The sequence below is a fragment of the Apteryx rowi genome, unplaced genomic scaffold (genome assembly GCF_003343035.1).
Source record: "Apteryx rowi isolate R43461 unplaced genomic scaffold, aptRow1 scaffold_578, whole genome shotgun sequence".
Lineage (NCBI taxonomy): Eukaryota > Metazoa > Chordata > Aves > Apterygiformes > Apterygidae > Apteryx > Apteryx rowi.
The window spans coordinates 286992-303509 of NW_020450847.1; the positions used below are offsets into that span (position 1 = coordinate 286992).

The 16518-nt window shown below is 37.5% G+C and overlaps 1 protein-coding gene across 4 annotated transcripts in view; it reads right to left on the bottom strand.

Annotated features, from left to right (window-relative positions):
• RIMKLB (ribosomal modification protein rimK like family member B) overlaps nt 1-16518 on the bottom strand; it is a 49418-nt gene that overhangs the window by 6535 nt on the left and 26365 nt on the right. For all 4 annotated transcript variants that reach the window (XR_003256119.1, XR_003256118.1, XM_026082452.1 and 1 more), the window contains exons 4-6: nt 5119-5349; nt 3125-3211; nt 23-226 (exon numbers count right to left, since the gene is read on the bottom strand). Coding sequence is in view for 2 of the 4 variants with exons in the window: in XM_026082452.1 (XP_025938237.1) it covers nt 23-226; nt 3125-3211; nt 5119-5349 (522 nt within the window). In the remaining 2 variants the exon portion in view is untranslated. The remainder of the gene's footprint in view (nt 1-22; nt 227-3124; nt 3212-5118; nt 5350-16518) is intronic.

Here is a 16518-nt window from a genome sequence, read left to right on the forward strand (position 1 = left end):
CTATAAACAATGCTTTTCCTACCAAGTGAGCAGTTACTCTGCATCCTCCCATCTGTTGAGCAGCGGAGCATGGTGCCCACCACACGGCCTCCTACTACGATAACACGTACATCCTTGCCATGGGACTCTTTAACGTATTTTTGAAATAAGTAAGGGGCATCATGACGAATCAAATGGCTCAGGTCTGCCAAATGGTGCTTGTCTCGTGCCAGGAACACAGCTTTGCCTGTATGAAGAAAGAACATTGTGGGATTGGAAAAAGCTACCAATTTGATCTGCGTTGCTGATTCAGCACAAGTAAAAAACTCTGATCAGTACGCTGCCCATTCTCACAGGCCCCATCTGTAGTTTATACCTATTTACACATTCTTCTGGAGAAATCAGTGTTTCACTGCTTCAGTGCTTCTCAGCGTTCAAGTACTGAAAGAGCTGAGGAACCAGTAAGTAATAAAATACAAACAAACAAACATGGCTCTTAGATAAAGGAAGTGACCTGTAATTTCAACCTTTTTTAGGAAAGGTTCCTAATGAGAGAAAAATGGAAGAAATACTAAAAGAGCAGCAGAAATTTAATCGCACAGCTTATTCATCCAAGAAGACTGGGAACCACAGCCTACTACTTTGACACACAAGAACCAATTGCACAAAACTCAAAACTCAAAACTCAAAAAAAAAAAAAAAAAAAAAAAAAGGACAGCTAAGACCTCGAGAGCTAAGAACTTTTAAGCCACTAGTGTGCCACTGCAAAACTGCTTTACTATTTGGAAATGACTGAGAGCTGTTCTTCCCAATACCTGCAACAGCTCACAACTCTAGAATGAGGCTATACAAAGAGACTTCAAAGTATCTGCTATGACATAAATTTAGCAAAATATTCCACTAAACACGTAAGTGAATGGAATGTACTTCAACTTTAAAAAAAACCCACTCTTCTAGAAATACTGCCGGACTTTTCTGCCAGCAAACATCTTGGGGACTTTTTGTGTTTAACCTTAAACCTGTCATTTTCATCCCTCACCAAAGACTTCCTCTCTGCCCTTTTTCAATTTTATTAATATTGATGAAAAGGCATTCCTGAAACAGATTCTACCATTCTCCACCTCTTTTCTAGTCTCACACCAACGCATCCCTTTCCTTCATTAGGTACATCTCACAATTGCTATTCCCTTTTGTTAAGGACTCTTAACAAAAGAAATGTGTCGCATATTAGATTTATGTTTTGCAATAAGCCTGCAACAAATTTCTGTGGCAGAACTTTCACTAAATTATGCTGCAATGTTAACAGAGCATGAAAAACAATTTGTAAACTGCCTAACTTAACTAAGGGAACAGAAATGCAGCAGCAGCAGAATTAAGAGAAATAATGTGCCAGGAGAAATTCCAACAAGTGCTCCAAAGTCCAACTTGAACAGGCTCTATTTCGTCAGGATTTAAGGTCTGCAAAACACAAAACACTGCTTGAGGAACATAGTGTTTCTCATAACAAACAGAGCATCAGAATGCAGGTTTAAGATCGCAACAGGAAAACAAGAACTTTCATTTGCTCTCTCTCAGAACCAACTTTGGCCATCCTACAGGCACTTAATAATCTTACTGTACTCCTAAAATGAGGATGGGAAGAATGATGCCTTGGAGCAGAACTGTTTATTTCTTAGAGTTATGCAGCACCATGACATCTTGGCAAAAATAAGACTGGCACATTTGCAGCAGCAGCAAACTACACATTAAATTGGCCTAAAACAGCATGGCTTTTTTATTCAGCAGGCAACACCTACAACCATGATTGCCCTGTTTTTTTAAATACCATTTGCAAATGGCTGCTCTGTAATTCATTTGAAAAGGTTTCCCCAACTGTTTTAATGCACAAGGCTATGTATTGTGCATAAATTTCACATGGGATTAAATGGACTCTAAAGCACAACTTGTAAACAGAGATTTGCATGATTTCTGGCTAAAAAAAGGAGAAGAAACTCAATAACTGCAAAATATTTACTCATTTATCAGATTATCTAATTCAGCTTGCTGCAAAGTCAAACTCCAACCTAACATTGTAGCTCCACAAGTACTTTAAGAATATTTAAACAGGTATTATTTCCAAAAGAAACAGGCCTGATCTTCCTCTGCCACCATCTTTTGCTCTCACTTTTCCATTACATCAGCACGTGGATTTGTGGAAGTAAATGACAATTCAAATAGGAAATTAATCCAAGTTTAAATAACCAGATTAGATTTAGCCAAGATCAGTTCCTGAATCCATTTATTACACAGCTCCAGAAACACTTGTACCAGCAGAAGAGAGGGGACAGCAGGGAGTGGGAACAAGCAGACAGAGACAATAAGAAGTGCTCTTTTTAGGTAACTCTGATTTGTGTGCTCTTGGAACTTCAGTTTAAGGCTCTTTTTACTTAAAGCATTGGTTGAATTGGTTTTAAAGAAAATTAAAACAGGTATAACCCCCTGCGCAAATAACATCTGAAATTGATTTTAAACCTGGTTTTGTTTAGTAGTTCACTATCTAACAGTAAATCAATTAAGTATTTTACATTCATCACTTAAATCAAGACTGGCATTAGAAAATTTCATCTGAAGCTGCTGCATTATCACCAACAATGTCAGAGAGTTTTCTGAAAAACTGAGATCCAGTTTGTCTATAATTAGGATTCTGATTTAAATAAAATCTCATATATTCTTTGTTAAAGTCAAGTAGAAAGAAAAATCAAATTAAGATGTACTGAACTAAGTTTCTCTCTCTTATGCCTTTTTAGAAACATCTCTAAAATCCACATGGGCTCATCTCTACATCTCTAAAGCCAGACCTCCCATTATTCCAGTTCAGATCTCTCCTCACAGAAGTCACCAATGTACCATAATTTTGAATCTCTATCCCCCCTGCTTTTGCAAGACTAGGTCCTTTAATTGAGTTACTGTATTCTATTAAAACTGCTTCTCAGTGTTGCAGCCTATTCAACATTCAGAAGTAAGAGGCTGGTAGAATTTAGACATACAGAAAAGTCCAACACCTAACAGAAGACCTTCTTAACTATTATTCCATGGCAACTTAAAATCTTAAGAGTGCTGCTCACAATCACATACTCCTTGCCCTCACCCCTGACCTCACACCCACCTCGGTGACCCCGTGTGTTCTTCACCACCATAGGAAACTCCAGCACTTCCGCCTCATCAATCATTTTGGCAAAATTCTCATGACCACCTGGCAAAAAGAAAACCAACAACATTATGTGCCAACAATCTGGTGTGGCCAAATTGGGGATGTAATTGCCACATATTCCTCCCACCCTTCCAGCTTAGATAATGCAGAAGAAACTAACAGTTAAGAGGAACTTGGGTCATGGAGCAGGGTCAGACTTTGAAGGTATTTATAATCTGTGGAATACTAATTCTTACTTCCTTAGGAATGGAAGATACAAATTGACAAAGTCCTCCTGACCATGACCTCAAAAGGTTCAATCCAATTTTCCAAATCTGAATGACCCAATTCTACCATCTTGTTCCAGTTTATCCCTTTTATCAACTCCTACCTTTGCAAATCTCTAGCAGGAAAATAGCATGAACTTAACCCCGGCCACTGTTCTATCCAAACTACTAACCAGGAAGGCAACATGGAATACTAAAACAAGGTATAATCCAGAAAGTTGCAACAACCCAAATCTTGTCACTCCACTTTCCCACTTTCCAAGGCTTAAGCTTCCTGTATCTCATTCTCCCTCCTGAACCAGTACTTCAATCTCTGTCTCAATGCATTGATAAGTGCCTTAGAAAGTAGCTTTTAATCACCATTCACATGATTATGGTCAATGTTTTAAGGTTATCTGAGGACAGCTCAATTCACAAAAGATTTAACAAAGTATGAGCAATAAGGAAGTCAGGTGAGAAAGGAATGAGACTCCGCTAAAATCTTTTGCAGCAAAGCACAGAAATCAAGCCAAGACACTGGTCAGAAAGCCAACAGCATCTACCATTATCCTGCCATGGATTTTAAAGCTAGTCAGGGAATAACATGCAGTTCAGTACATCCTGTTTTTCTTGGCAAAGCCAGCTCTCACTGATCACTTGATACTTGCATAAAAATAAACAAATAAACAAATAAACAAATAAATGAATAAATAAATAAAAGGTCATGCTTCTGTCAAATTCCATAGAAAGGCATTAAAAGAAATGGCAGGGAGTTATGAAAGAACAGAGATGTTCTCTAATTACCCCATCATTCTTGATCTCCCTTTCCCCAAGGAATTAAAAACCCCTTCTCAAAGAACTAGAGCCACTATATTTCTAAAGAAAGGATATGTTACTTCTCAAATTAATTTTCATAGTAATTCACGGAAATATTTGACCCATGAAACATGCTTCTGTCAAGTTCCCATAACAAAATCCTACAGCTGCACCTGTATAAAGGGGAGGAAAGCATATTTCCCAATAAAGAACAGAAGGCTGACAGGTATCTTCCATTCTTTAATATATTGCAATTAAAAGACAGAAAGCATCAGGGCAGAACAGACAAATGGTTCCTCTAATCTAGCACTGTGTTAGAGACCAGACACTCCAGAGGCATGAACAAGAAACAATATTAATTATTCATTATTCTAGAATGAAATTTTACTCCAAATCCCAAACAATTACTAGTAGTTAAGCATGAGAGTCTGTATTCTTTCTATCCTTTTATAGTAACTAATGTACCTGTAGATATTTTTATTCATATAGAAGTTTAATCTATTTTCAGATTTTACTGAAGTTATGAACTTAACAGTATCCTAGGACATCTAGTTCCCCAAGTTCTTGTCTGTTGTTTCAGGCAGGCAATTAGAAAAGCGGATTATTTAAAGAGTTCAAAGTGTTTCAGTACCAGCAAAAAGTAGTTCTTGGGAGGCTGAGGTACATTCAAAGCACTCTTCCCGAAGCATCACAGCAGCAACAAAGCCAAAAAGAGAACTTGAGTGTCCTGACTTTAATTTCTGTCGCTGGTTACTAAACACTTACTGTGGTACTACCATAACACTACCCAATTCTAAGGATTCCCACAACTTGACTCATATCTTTTGTATTGCAAAAGCATAAATTATTGTAGGCAACTATACTATCCTTTTGATCCAAAAACCTTACCATATGAAAAGGTGTCTGGAAGAGGCACACCATGACCAGCAAGTTCTTGGAAAGTCCAAAACTTGTTGACACAGTTGAGGATGGCTTGGGGACGATTCATCAATCGACAACCCATCTTCTCTAGATGGCGAAGGACTGTGATATCGCTGTCACTCTGGACCCAAGGCGTTGGCACACGCACAACAACCACCTGTGGGTAAGCAGTAATGAGCTCCCCGTTCACCCGGAGACCTACAGAAGGAAGAGAAAACCATTCCAATCAACTACAAGGTTTTCAGGACATGCAGAGAAATACTGCACTATATGGGTTCACAAGAGAGATACTGGACTTCAACGGTGAATGTTAAAAAAAACACATAATTCTCCCTAAAATGCATCTTGTCAGTTGCACTATTTCATACAGGTCACAGTAAGCCACTTAAAACTATAGCTAGGCAAAGAACACACCCTAGAAAGGCGCACAATCCTGAGCTCCTTCCCCGGGTGAAGCATTAATCTTAGGCTGACGCATTATCCTTTCTATGAGTGTTAGCTGCACACTACCTTCACTTTGGCTGTAACAATAGCTCAGGAAGCTCCTGCCTCTCACCACTAGTTCTTGCCCACATGCTATAGTTCATATCCTTCCCTTCCCAGTCGTACTGGTCCTACTGTTTGCAGAATCACATTACATAACATATTGCAGAAATGACTGAGATTAGATATAACCTTTAAAAAGCAGCAGTATTTTTTTTAAACACAGATCATTTTAACAATCTGATTTATATTAAATAGTAACTACCCAGAAATAATTTTATCAGAACAGCTGGGAAGGCAGCACCCTGTGACACAGAAGCAGGAATAAGAAGAAAAGCCAGCCTTGCTACCAAGACCAATGTATTACTTAATCATGACCTGCACTTTTACAGCGTATGCTTCTGAAAAAACAGGCATGGGATGAAAATTCTTAAGTTGTAAAAAGGAGAGTATGATAGGACTAGTTGGGAAGGCATCAAGCTGTAAGAAGACAGTCTGGCAACTGAGGATGGGAATAGACCAGAAGTATCTGATATTCACTTTATCTGCCTTATCATGTTCAAAGTAAAACTTCTAACCGCAGTGTAAAATACACAGTTCACACTGCTGTCAGCACCCTAAGCATTAAAGAGAAGAAAGAAGGTGGGCTGAGAAATCACAGTGCATCTGGATTTCTGTGCCTCTGAAATGCCAGCTCTAACCCTCCAGAGAGACCTAAAACTAATTACCTGATCAGCTCTCTTCCAAAGATGTTACTTTTAAATACAGACTTGTATCTACTCAACCCATAAAGACACACAGTCAGGCAATGTATTTTCCTTTTATTTTCATTTCACAGTGCACTTTAATTAATGGGGGCCGGGGGGGGGCAGGGGAAGGGGTTCCTCTGTACTTCCCGTTTTCTCTTCTTCTCCCACCCAGGATACATCTCAGAGCTTGGCTTTAATACAACAGGGCAACCACTTAAATCCCCAAATGGAAGTAAAAATATGTGCCCCAACCTTCATGAGGACATAGAACCACGCTCTAAAAAGGCCAAAACAGAGCCATATCCAATAAAAATCCTTTTTCCAATCCCCACTGCCATAATTGTACAGAGAATGAGAAAACATAAGCAGACGAGTGCTCTGGCTGCTTACCTCATTAGCACCAAGCACTGCCGCATTGCAGCTGACATGACTTGTGTGTTTAAGCAAGCAGGCTTCAGACACACACATACACCATTTTACAGAAGCGTCTCAAGCAAGATAAAAACCACGACATTAAAAAGCCTGAGTAGAATGTGAACATCAGGAAATGGACTACCATCTTCTTTAGCCAGTCAAGGAGTTCTGTTTAGGCAAGCAAAATTTCTCTCTCTTACACATATATTTTCCTCACTTAGATGTGTGTGCCCATTTACACCCACTTTTTGCCACTGTAATTGCATACATGTCCTAATCAACATGCAAGTTGTGTAACAATACATTTTGAAAAGGACTGCATTTTCTACAGAGCCCAAAAATAGCCATTGTACGCCTCTGCTGTGAACCAAAACTACATAGTTTTCTAATTCATAATTTCTCAGAGTCTGTTTTGTTGTTTTTCTTTAAATGAAGTCATACCACATGCTGAAGTTTTGCATTATGGAGCTTGAAAAAGAGAAATGGCAATTTGAAGAAAAGTATATGCCTCATCTAGAATTCTCCTGAGTATCTGGATTAGACTTGACTATTACACTATGATAAATTCAGTCAGGCCACCAGCCACCCTGGGATGACTCTGGAAGTACACTCACGTGATCAGCAGAATAAACTGACCTCTTGTTCCAGATCAAAACATTTTCTCTGGTCTCAATACTGTTCTCCCCAAACGAAGATTTTTTTCTTTCCCCTCACAGAAGACAGTTCATGAACAAAGAAAAGAGATACTCAATGAAATGTATAATTTGAGTTACCACTACTGACATGTGCCATAAAAATTAGCTGCAGTCTCCCAGCAACATAGTGCTGCAAACAGAAGCAGCTTTACTACAGTAAAAAGGAGAGCCAGATTCTGCCATTTTGAAAAATAAGCTTGTATTCAGCATTCAATTTGAGACCCAGCAGTTAATAGTTAGGTTAATGGTCTTTGTTGTTGAATGGACTGATGAAATAATATTTATTCATTATGATGAAATCAGTACATTGAAAGCAGTACATTAATGCATACAACTAATTTCTTCTCCAAATCATGAATTCAAAGAGGGAGAAAGAAAAAGAGAAATACTACAGTGTGGTTAAGAGGAAATCAATGTTTTTCTGAGAATGGACATGGGCTCTCTTTATAGGAATAGTACCATTCTGGTCCCAGAACAGTAGCAGCAAGTTATATTCATGGTTGCCTGTGGATAAGGAGCTGACCTCACTAACAAGGAGAAGACAGATGTTCAGGTCATACAAAAGTACCTGGACAAATACTAAGTTGATCAATTCGCTGGCATTCCCAGTGGATGCCCATGCTATCACAGACATAGAAATAGCAGGCAGTTATGCAGTCCTTTCAAATACAATATTGAGGGCCAAAAGGAGTTTTCATTGCCTCTCCAATGTTAAGACCTTTTACCAAACAAACACTCATCATCCCAATGCCTGGGGAAACTTCTTTTCATTTTATTATAAAGGATCTGGGCATTCTTTGGCCTTATGAGAAAGCAGACTCCTGCAGTTGGAACATCACAATATAAAAAATAATATAAATCCTACACCTGTACAGGACTTGTTCTTTCATTCAGCACCAACTTTCTTTGTTCTTCCTCTACAAGATAAAGAAGTCTCCAAAATGGATTATGGCGGACCCTTATCATTACACAGTAATTTTAGACATGCAGCAAACACCACAATATTCAGCTGAAAGTGGAAAAGGAGTTTTAGCAATGCAGACCATAATCCCTTGGGATGGAATTTTGCCAGGTTACAGCATATCCTTCAGATAAAGCTGAAGTATTTATTTGTGTATTAAAGTATTTAATACACAAGCACAAGGAGACTGGACAGACTTATATATAACTTAAATTACTGAAATCAAGCTTCTCTTTGTATGCAATTCAAACCATCGACATTAACTGATATATTGTGATAGATGAGAAGACTAGAGTAGTTGAAAATGTCAAAAGCTAAGGCTTGAAGAAGAAATCCAAAACACATTAATATAACAAAAGGAAGAAGAAACTTCAAGGAAAAACACTACATTTACTTATACTTCCATGCACTTAAAGAACATCTGTAAAAGAGATTTCCACGATCAAAATTGCCAAGCCTTTGATTCTGTGGCCCAAAGCCAACTAATCAAAAAATGTCTTGCTTAAAAATATATACATATAAACATGCCCACAGAAGTTCTGATGTATCATACCATGTTTTTGATCAAATGGATCAAAAGAATTGGAACAACACACAAAAGGTGGGCCTACAGAAGTTCCCTATTCTGTATGCTGCCATGAATCCTGCAACACAAGACATTCCAGTCATTAAGCCTTTTTCTTTTGAACTGGCTTCCAAATACATCTATCTTACAAAATTTATCTCAGAGCTGAGTGGCTATGAGAGGTGCCCAAATGTGACAACATGCTTGATTTAAATTATTTCCTGTAGAGCATGGACAGCTATGAAAGGAATAGTCAACAATAACAATCATTCTTTCCCACAAACAGTTACTTCTCAGAGGAAGAATTTAACTTCAGTGGCTGCCTCTGTATTTGGTGAGACTACCAATAAATGCCAACCGCTCTAAAATATACAAGTAAAAGGAAGCAGGAAAAAAGTGTTTCAGTTTCAGTATTCAAACAGATCCAATATGTGGAATACATTTCTAACAGCAGTAGCACAGAGATGGAGTAATGCATGGTCATTATGCCATACAGCCTTCTAAAAAATAAAATTTCAGTCAAATTTTCAAAAGTACTAAACATACATACACTAGCTGCCATCACATTTCAAGCAGGAGCTAACAGGGATGGAGAACTTCCAAAAAAAAAAAAAAAAAAAAATTACCTACATTTTTCCTCAGAGATCCGTATGCTATCCTGAAAGTCTCCAGCTCTCTCAGCTTCGTTATACCAAATTATTCATCCATCCATCCATCCAGAGTTGCTAATGTTTCCCAAATGAATAGTCATTCATCAAGCAGGTTATTTTAAATTCAACTTATTCAACTGGGAAAAATAGGCCAGCCTTCCAGCACACAAACCCTTCCTCATATTTTGAGGACATTGCATACTATCTGTTTTTTTCCAATTAATCAGTTGTTCTAACAAAAAACACTGACTTTTCCTGCAAACCTAGATTCGCTCATATTTTCAAAACATTATGGCTATAGTGTATTATTATTTCCGACTCATTCATCCTCCCAATATCTGTCAACTACAAGATACTGCATAATCTTTGTGCTACAGTTCTAAAGTGTTTAATAATCACTAATAGTTTACTTGCAGAGAATTAAATGTGTTTTATCTTAATTGCATATAAAAGCAAGACTAAAGCTCAAAAGGCAAATACCCCAAACTTTATCCCTAACTGCAGATTATTGGCAATAACAGATTACTAAAAATTCAAGATTACATTGCTGCACCAACCTCAAACACAACTAAATCTCTAAGATATTTTTAAAATTCAGCATTCTTTGAACATACCTTCTGCCAAGGGAGTGGCACAATTTAGCAGTGATTAACAAAAGCAGAATAAATACATTAACAAAATACAATTATATGTATCCAAAGAACTAAGGTTGCTGCAATATATTCATTTAAACTTACACATCTATCTTATAAAAGGACTGCAAGCAACTTAAATGCCCACAAATTGGGTGATGCTAAATTGAGTTTAGCACTTTAAATGCAATTTTATTTAAACTTGAACTTAACATTGAAAAAGCAGCAAAGCACTGAATTTTGAGAAATTCACTCATTCATTAACACAAATAAAAATCCCCCTTGGAGTCGCACAGGAGAAAATTCTTACCATCTGACAGATAGTTTATTAATTTGAACACTAAGTTGTCTCAGTTTTCTCCAAAACTCTGCTGTCAGGCAAGAGTCCCTTTGATATCTAGTATAAGCTTTGAGATCTAGTATAACTAAGCTATTTTTGACTCTAGCGTACACAGAAACAGATTTTTACAATAGTTTCATGCTGGGTGTTTTAAGTTCGTATTCTTTCCCTTTCCACCTTACCTCCTGGGTTTTCAAACCAAACTAAGAAGTACTGTAATTTTACCCTATCGGTTTAAGATGTCCTCTTTTGCCCTCTCCACACAAAATAACAGCTCAGAAGTTCAAATGACAATATATGCAGTAAAGAGACAAAACATCTTCCTAGAACACTATCTACACCAGTCTTCTCTTCTGAAACAAAGAAGAGAGAAACAAGGAGGAGCAGCTTCAGTTTCTATTTTTAAGTCCTTTGATTCATATACTGTGAAAACTTTCACAGAAGGCCACTACTACAGCTCCAAACAGAAAAAAAACAAGCAGGCACCTGAGTTAAATCAGTTCTAATTTTTTGTCCCTGCCTTGACTTAGAGGACCTCTTATGCATTCCCTTCTCTAGAAAGCAACACACAGAAGCATTCTTAGAAATGCACAGACTATTGAAATTAGTTAAAAATCTCGGGAAGGAGGAAGACACTTAGGGTGGTTATGGACATTCTGGGTAAGAGGTTCTTTTCAAGTGCGGGGTGGGGTGGAATCAGATGCCTATATATATACCCACTAAAATCAATACAAAGCAGACTGATTATTGCTAGATCAGTGTTTCTAAGCCACATCTCTAGTCACAATACATAGCTTGCTTATAATCTCAAACTAGAAGCACTTCTTGAAAGTCATGCACAAATGTGAAATAAATGGACCCAAATATGAAAACATACTTAAGAGATATACCATAAACACAAGTTAATTTTTGACCACCATCTTGCCCTAAGAATTTATTCTTTGGTAGCTATATAAGCATGAGAACTATTTAGAAATCATGTCAAAATCTTAGTTACGGTTATTAAGTATATATAAACACACAATTAAGAACTTTTGCACCATCAATAACTAAAATAATAATAATAGTAAAACAGAATCTACTTAAAAGACATTCAAACAAGTACAGATGAAAATGAACTGTATTTTAACCATATTGCCAAGCATGGATGCTTTAGTACTATCACTGTTAATTTTAAAAGGAGTGTTGTAAAACCACAAATTCATTAAAATGGAACCAAAAGATTCAATCAGTATACAAAGAACTACACAGCGTTGGAAAAGATGCAATTTCAACCTCCTTGTAAAGTCAGCTCCTATTTTTTCTCATGAGATTTTAAGTTCATATCACAACTCTTTTTATAATTTGTTCCTGGGCAAAGTTAAAAGAATTTAAAATATTTTCTATAGCATAAACCCAAAGAAAAAAAATACTCAGGTAGAGATAAATTTGAATCTACTGAAATTACTTCTTCAAATAAATTGAGTGTAGCTGTTGATCAAAACTTTAAATTATTAGGTCATAAGGAAGCCAGGGCTCTGAGTGCCTAGGAATTGGTTTTGACTTTGAATGTTGCAAAATGTCCCCAAATCCTTTACATGTATATGCATGTGTGTGCGTGTATGCTATATGCTCACTGCATAAGCAATCACTAGATTCTCTTTGTCTATCAGATTTTCTGAAGCTCTTAATGAAGACAATGACTCTCCTAATTAAGAGAAAGAAGCTCAGACTGTAAGACTGAATTTAGGTATCCAGCCCTCATTCACTATGTGCCTTTAAAAACATTTTTCTAGCAACTGCACGCCAGATACTTTTCTTTTAATGTAAATACAAAAAAAAACCGATAGGTTTCATAATCAGCTTGAGCTGATCTAAGCCAAAGCTGCCACAGATAGGGACAATCCTGTCTTTTACCACACTACCAGCAATGTGTTCCCATCATCTCTCCTTTGTCCAGGTGTTAGTGACCAACAGGTAGCTAATTTTATGACAAAAAAAATAGCTTTCAGCTTACCTATGTGAGATAGCATCTTCATAGTTGTTAATGTCAACATAGTAAAGTAACACATAAAGCCTGGTGAGAGGGAGCACAACACTGTCACTTTGAGCAACACAAAGGTCTTAGATCAGCCTAAGCTAGTAAGTGAAACTGTAACTTTGGGGTAAGGTTTCACAAGATACCTAACACAATGAATTTACCACTGATCCTGAAAGAGGCAGCCTCACTCCTCTACCCTGGCCATACAGCTCCACTCTCTCCTTTGCTCATTTCTGGTGTTTTTCTGACCCCCTCAGTGAATTAGGTCAGAGAGACAAATCTGCAAAGCACCACTTTTTTTTTTTTTTTTTTTTTAAACACTTAGTTACCTGACACATTAGTGAGGTAAGACCTCACTTAATCAGGTCTCAGAATGCAAGAGCAAGGGATGGGACTGCACAGACAGGAGAGGTTAAGATGATGTAAGACTGCCTTTTGGGCACTGAAAGTCAGATCAGCTCAAACATCTCACAGATCCCCACAGGCAGACACAAAGACTTTAAACCAGCACAAGTCGGCGCTGCCACTGAAAGCAGCAGTCCTGCCCTCATGCTACTGCAGCTGCTTGTTCTAGATGCCACACTGCCAGCTCCTCTCTCCACTGTACCTGCTCAAGTATTTGCACACCTACATGATGATATGGTGAAAAGAGAAAGCAGCAGAGAGACAAGAATGTGTAGGCTGGAATAACAGGGAAGGCAGAACTACTTCTTTCAGTAGCACTGTAAACTTAAAATTTTTCTGAATCTTCAGCCTTGGAGACAGTGGGCACTTGCGCATTTATATAGAGATCATTCTGTTCTCCAAAATTCCAATATAGGATGCACCTTCAGACCAGTCAGCAGGATAGGTTAAAGAAATTAAAACATTTATGAAAGCCTTGGAAGAATATCCAGAAGAATGTTTCTTAAAATTTGAACTGAAAGCATTCTAACCCTTTATGATGAGCTTCACAGTAAAGGGAAACCACTATGTCCATTATTTCATACTCTAAAGCTAGGTGTCTCCAGACATATTACTCCTTTGTAACACAGCTTTACAATCCTAAAAATGTCAGATGACTTATGCAGCAGCCAACAATTTTAGAGATTATTATTTGGATTAGCAACAACAGGCTCATCAGCCATTGCTATTACCAGGCTTGCTCCAGCATGCTTAAAGTAACTTTAGCTTGCTTGAAGGAATCTTAAATCAAAACAGACAAAACAAGATTGTCTAACCTAAGTAAAAATAAAAAAGCAAAAGCATTTAGTACCTTTTTTAGTTCCTTGTCTAAAAGGAAAGAATGAATTCTTGGCTAAATGAAAGGAAAAATTAACTTCTCACTAGAAAAATAGTATGGACGGCTTTCTGTGTGAGGGAAGGGGGCAAACAGGACGATTCCTTTCAGCAATGGTCTGTATTTATGTCAGGAAGCATTTTCTTGTAGTTACATGGTCATAAAATCTGGGCTTGCACTGGCATTCAAAAAAGTGGTCCTCTTCTCCTCTGCATATTTAAACTCATCCTTCTCTTGTGCTAGCAACAACATTCATGTGGCTGTAAAGTGAATCAGACCAGGCAATTACTCCGAATTAAAACTAAACCAGGAACAGAATCCACTTAGTTTTTTACCCTGAACCTATTTATCAGTTTGGTTCATTACACAGCCATAAAAAAAGTTTGAGCCAAGTGTGGAACTAGTGTGACAACTGACCAGGCATCTGCTTATATTTGCTGAGAATATGTACCATACAGAGCAGAATCTCACTGAACAAGACTGGTCAGAAACAAGAATACAAAGCAATGAGATTGGTCAGGAATACAGATGTAATGTTTAAGAATTCTTTTTTACAGATGACTCTGTACTACTTCCTCTACATTATCTTTCGTGGTACAGATCTTAGATAAGATGATCAATTCAGAAAGATACTAACATAATGTGCCAATGAATATGAATGTCAAATTAATATAACATCCCGAAAATGGAACACTGTGTAAACCAAAAATGTGTTGACATATGTCTCATGTCTGGTACTAACAAATTACATGCACTTTCTAGGAAAAAACTTAAGCTTGCACTGAAAACTGAACCATTTAAAAATGTCACCACAACCACTTCAAAATTAGTATTTATGACAAATAATTTGTATACAATTGTAATGGTTTTAGAAATTTTAACAATCCATGAGCATTTTGAAAACAAAGGTTAACACTCCCAAATAAAATAACATTATCATATTAATATTTCAAAGGCAGCATAAGCCAGGTTTAAGAAAAAAGCAGGGGGGAGAAAGAAAGGGAAGGTTATCCATCTAGAAAGAAGAGATATGGTTGGAGCAGACCATTCAAAGGTCAGTGAGTGGAAGAGGAGAACTAAAATCAAGAGAATGGTTACTTGAGAGCTGAATTAAAAGCTGTCACCTCCCCCCATGTTCTTGGGCAGACATTAGTACTACTTCTCTGACCTGCTTTAGTTGATAAAAGCAGCAGAGACTTAACCCAGTCAACACTAGATTGTTTCCTGCTACACTAGCAAGTTAAAGTGGCTTAGTAATTGCCAGAGCTAAAGTAAGACAAAAGGGAGCACACAGGAAACAAAACCCAGGAGGAACATGCTTTTCCTCTTTTGACAGCAGCAGTTCAACTGTCCTGTGAACAGCAGCTGTAGGGCGTGGTTTCTCAAAGTGGCTAGAAATAACAGCTTTACTGCCATCAAAATAAAACATTCCTGTTCCCTATTGCTTGCATTTTGAGCCAGCTTTGGCACCCGCCTGATTGCACCGTGACCAGTTCAACTCACCTGAATGGTAGAAAATTGACCCTGGGGAAAAACTAGTTATTTTTTTAGTCAATTTAAGTGGCTTATAATCAGAAGACAAATGGAAAACCTGCACAAGGGGGAAAGGATCATATAGCTGCAAACAGAGATGAGGGAGGGAAAGAAGTAAATAAGGACTCCCCCTTTTGGAAGTCAGGAGCCAGATAGGCTTTATGATAAAAAACACTCCCTAAAACCACTGCTCAGCACAGAGTATACTTCAGAAGCAAAGACAGACTTCTGTGCTACAATCCAGACATGATCTCTTGGTTTCTACACGGCTGTAGGTGAGATCTTCTGTATCTCGTTTATTAGGACTTTTTTTTTTATAATGGTTTCCTCTAGGAGATCTCAGAACATTCCTGGGTCTAATAGGCATGTTCTGAAGTTCTAAAAACTTCTAAAGCATGCTCAACTGACAGAAAATCCACTTGTGGCAGATCTCTGTCCTTTTATACCATCTATCCAGAACCCGCCAACCCTGAGAGCCTTGGAAATAACAAATACTGGACTTTTTTTTTTCCCTGCAGATGCAGAAAGCCATAAGCATTAACCTCAAGTAATCCCACCCTAAAATGCAAATCTTAAATACTATAAATACTATAGAAAATGAGTAGAGACATATATATGTTATCTTACCAAAAACTCACTCCACTTTAACATTTAATCTCTCCTTTATTTTTTGCATGTCTAATTTCTGTTAAACAACAGATGAAGAAAAAAAAGAGTACACCTGAAAAATGGTTTTTTCCCCCATCTAAAATGAATCCAAAATTCCCTCTGCAATGCCAAAAATCTCCTAAAAACCTTTAAAATGCATAACTTAGACAATCCATCTTGTTCTACCATCAAAAATACTTCTTTTGTTTCAGCAATTCACCTTTATATTACTTGAGCAAATTGCTGAATAGAAGCTTCCCATGGGACTTTCCAATTTCTAACAAAGACATCCTTCATATCTGTCTCCCATATCAGAAAAAAATCTAGAAGCATTTCTACATTGTCAGAAACTTCCAATAAATAATATCCAACTACTTGTCCTTCCAAACATTCCTAAG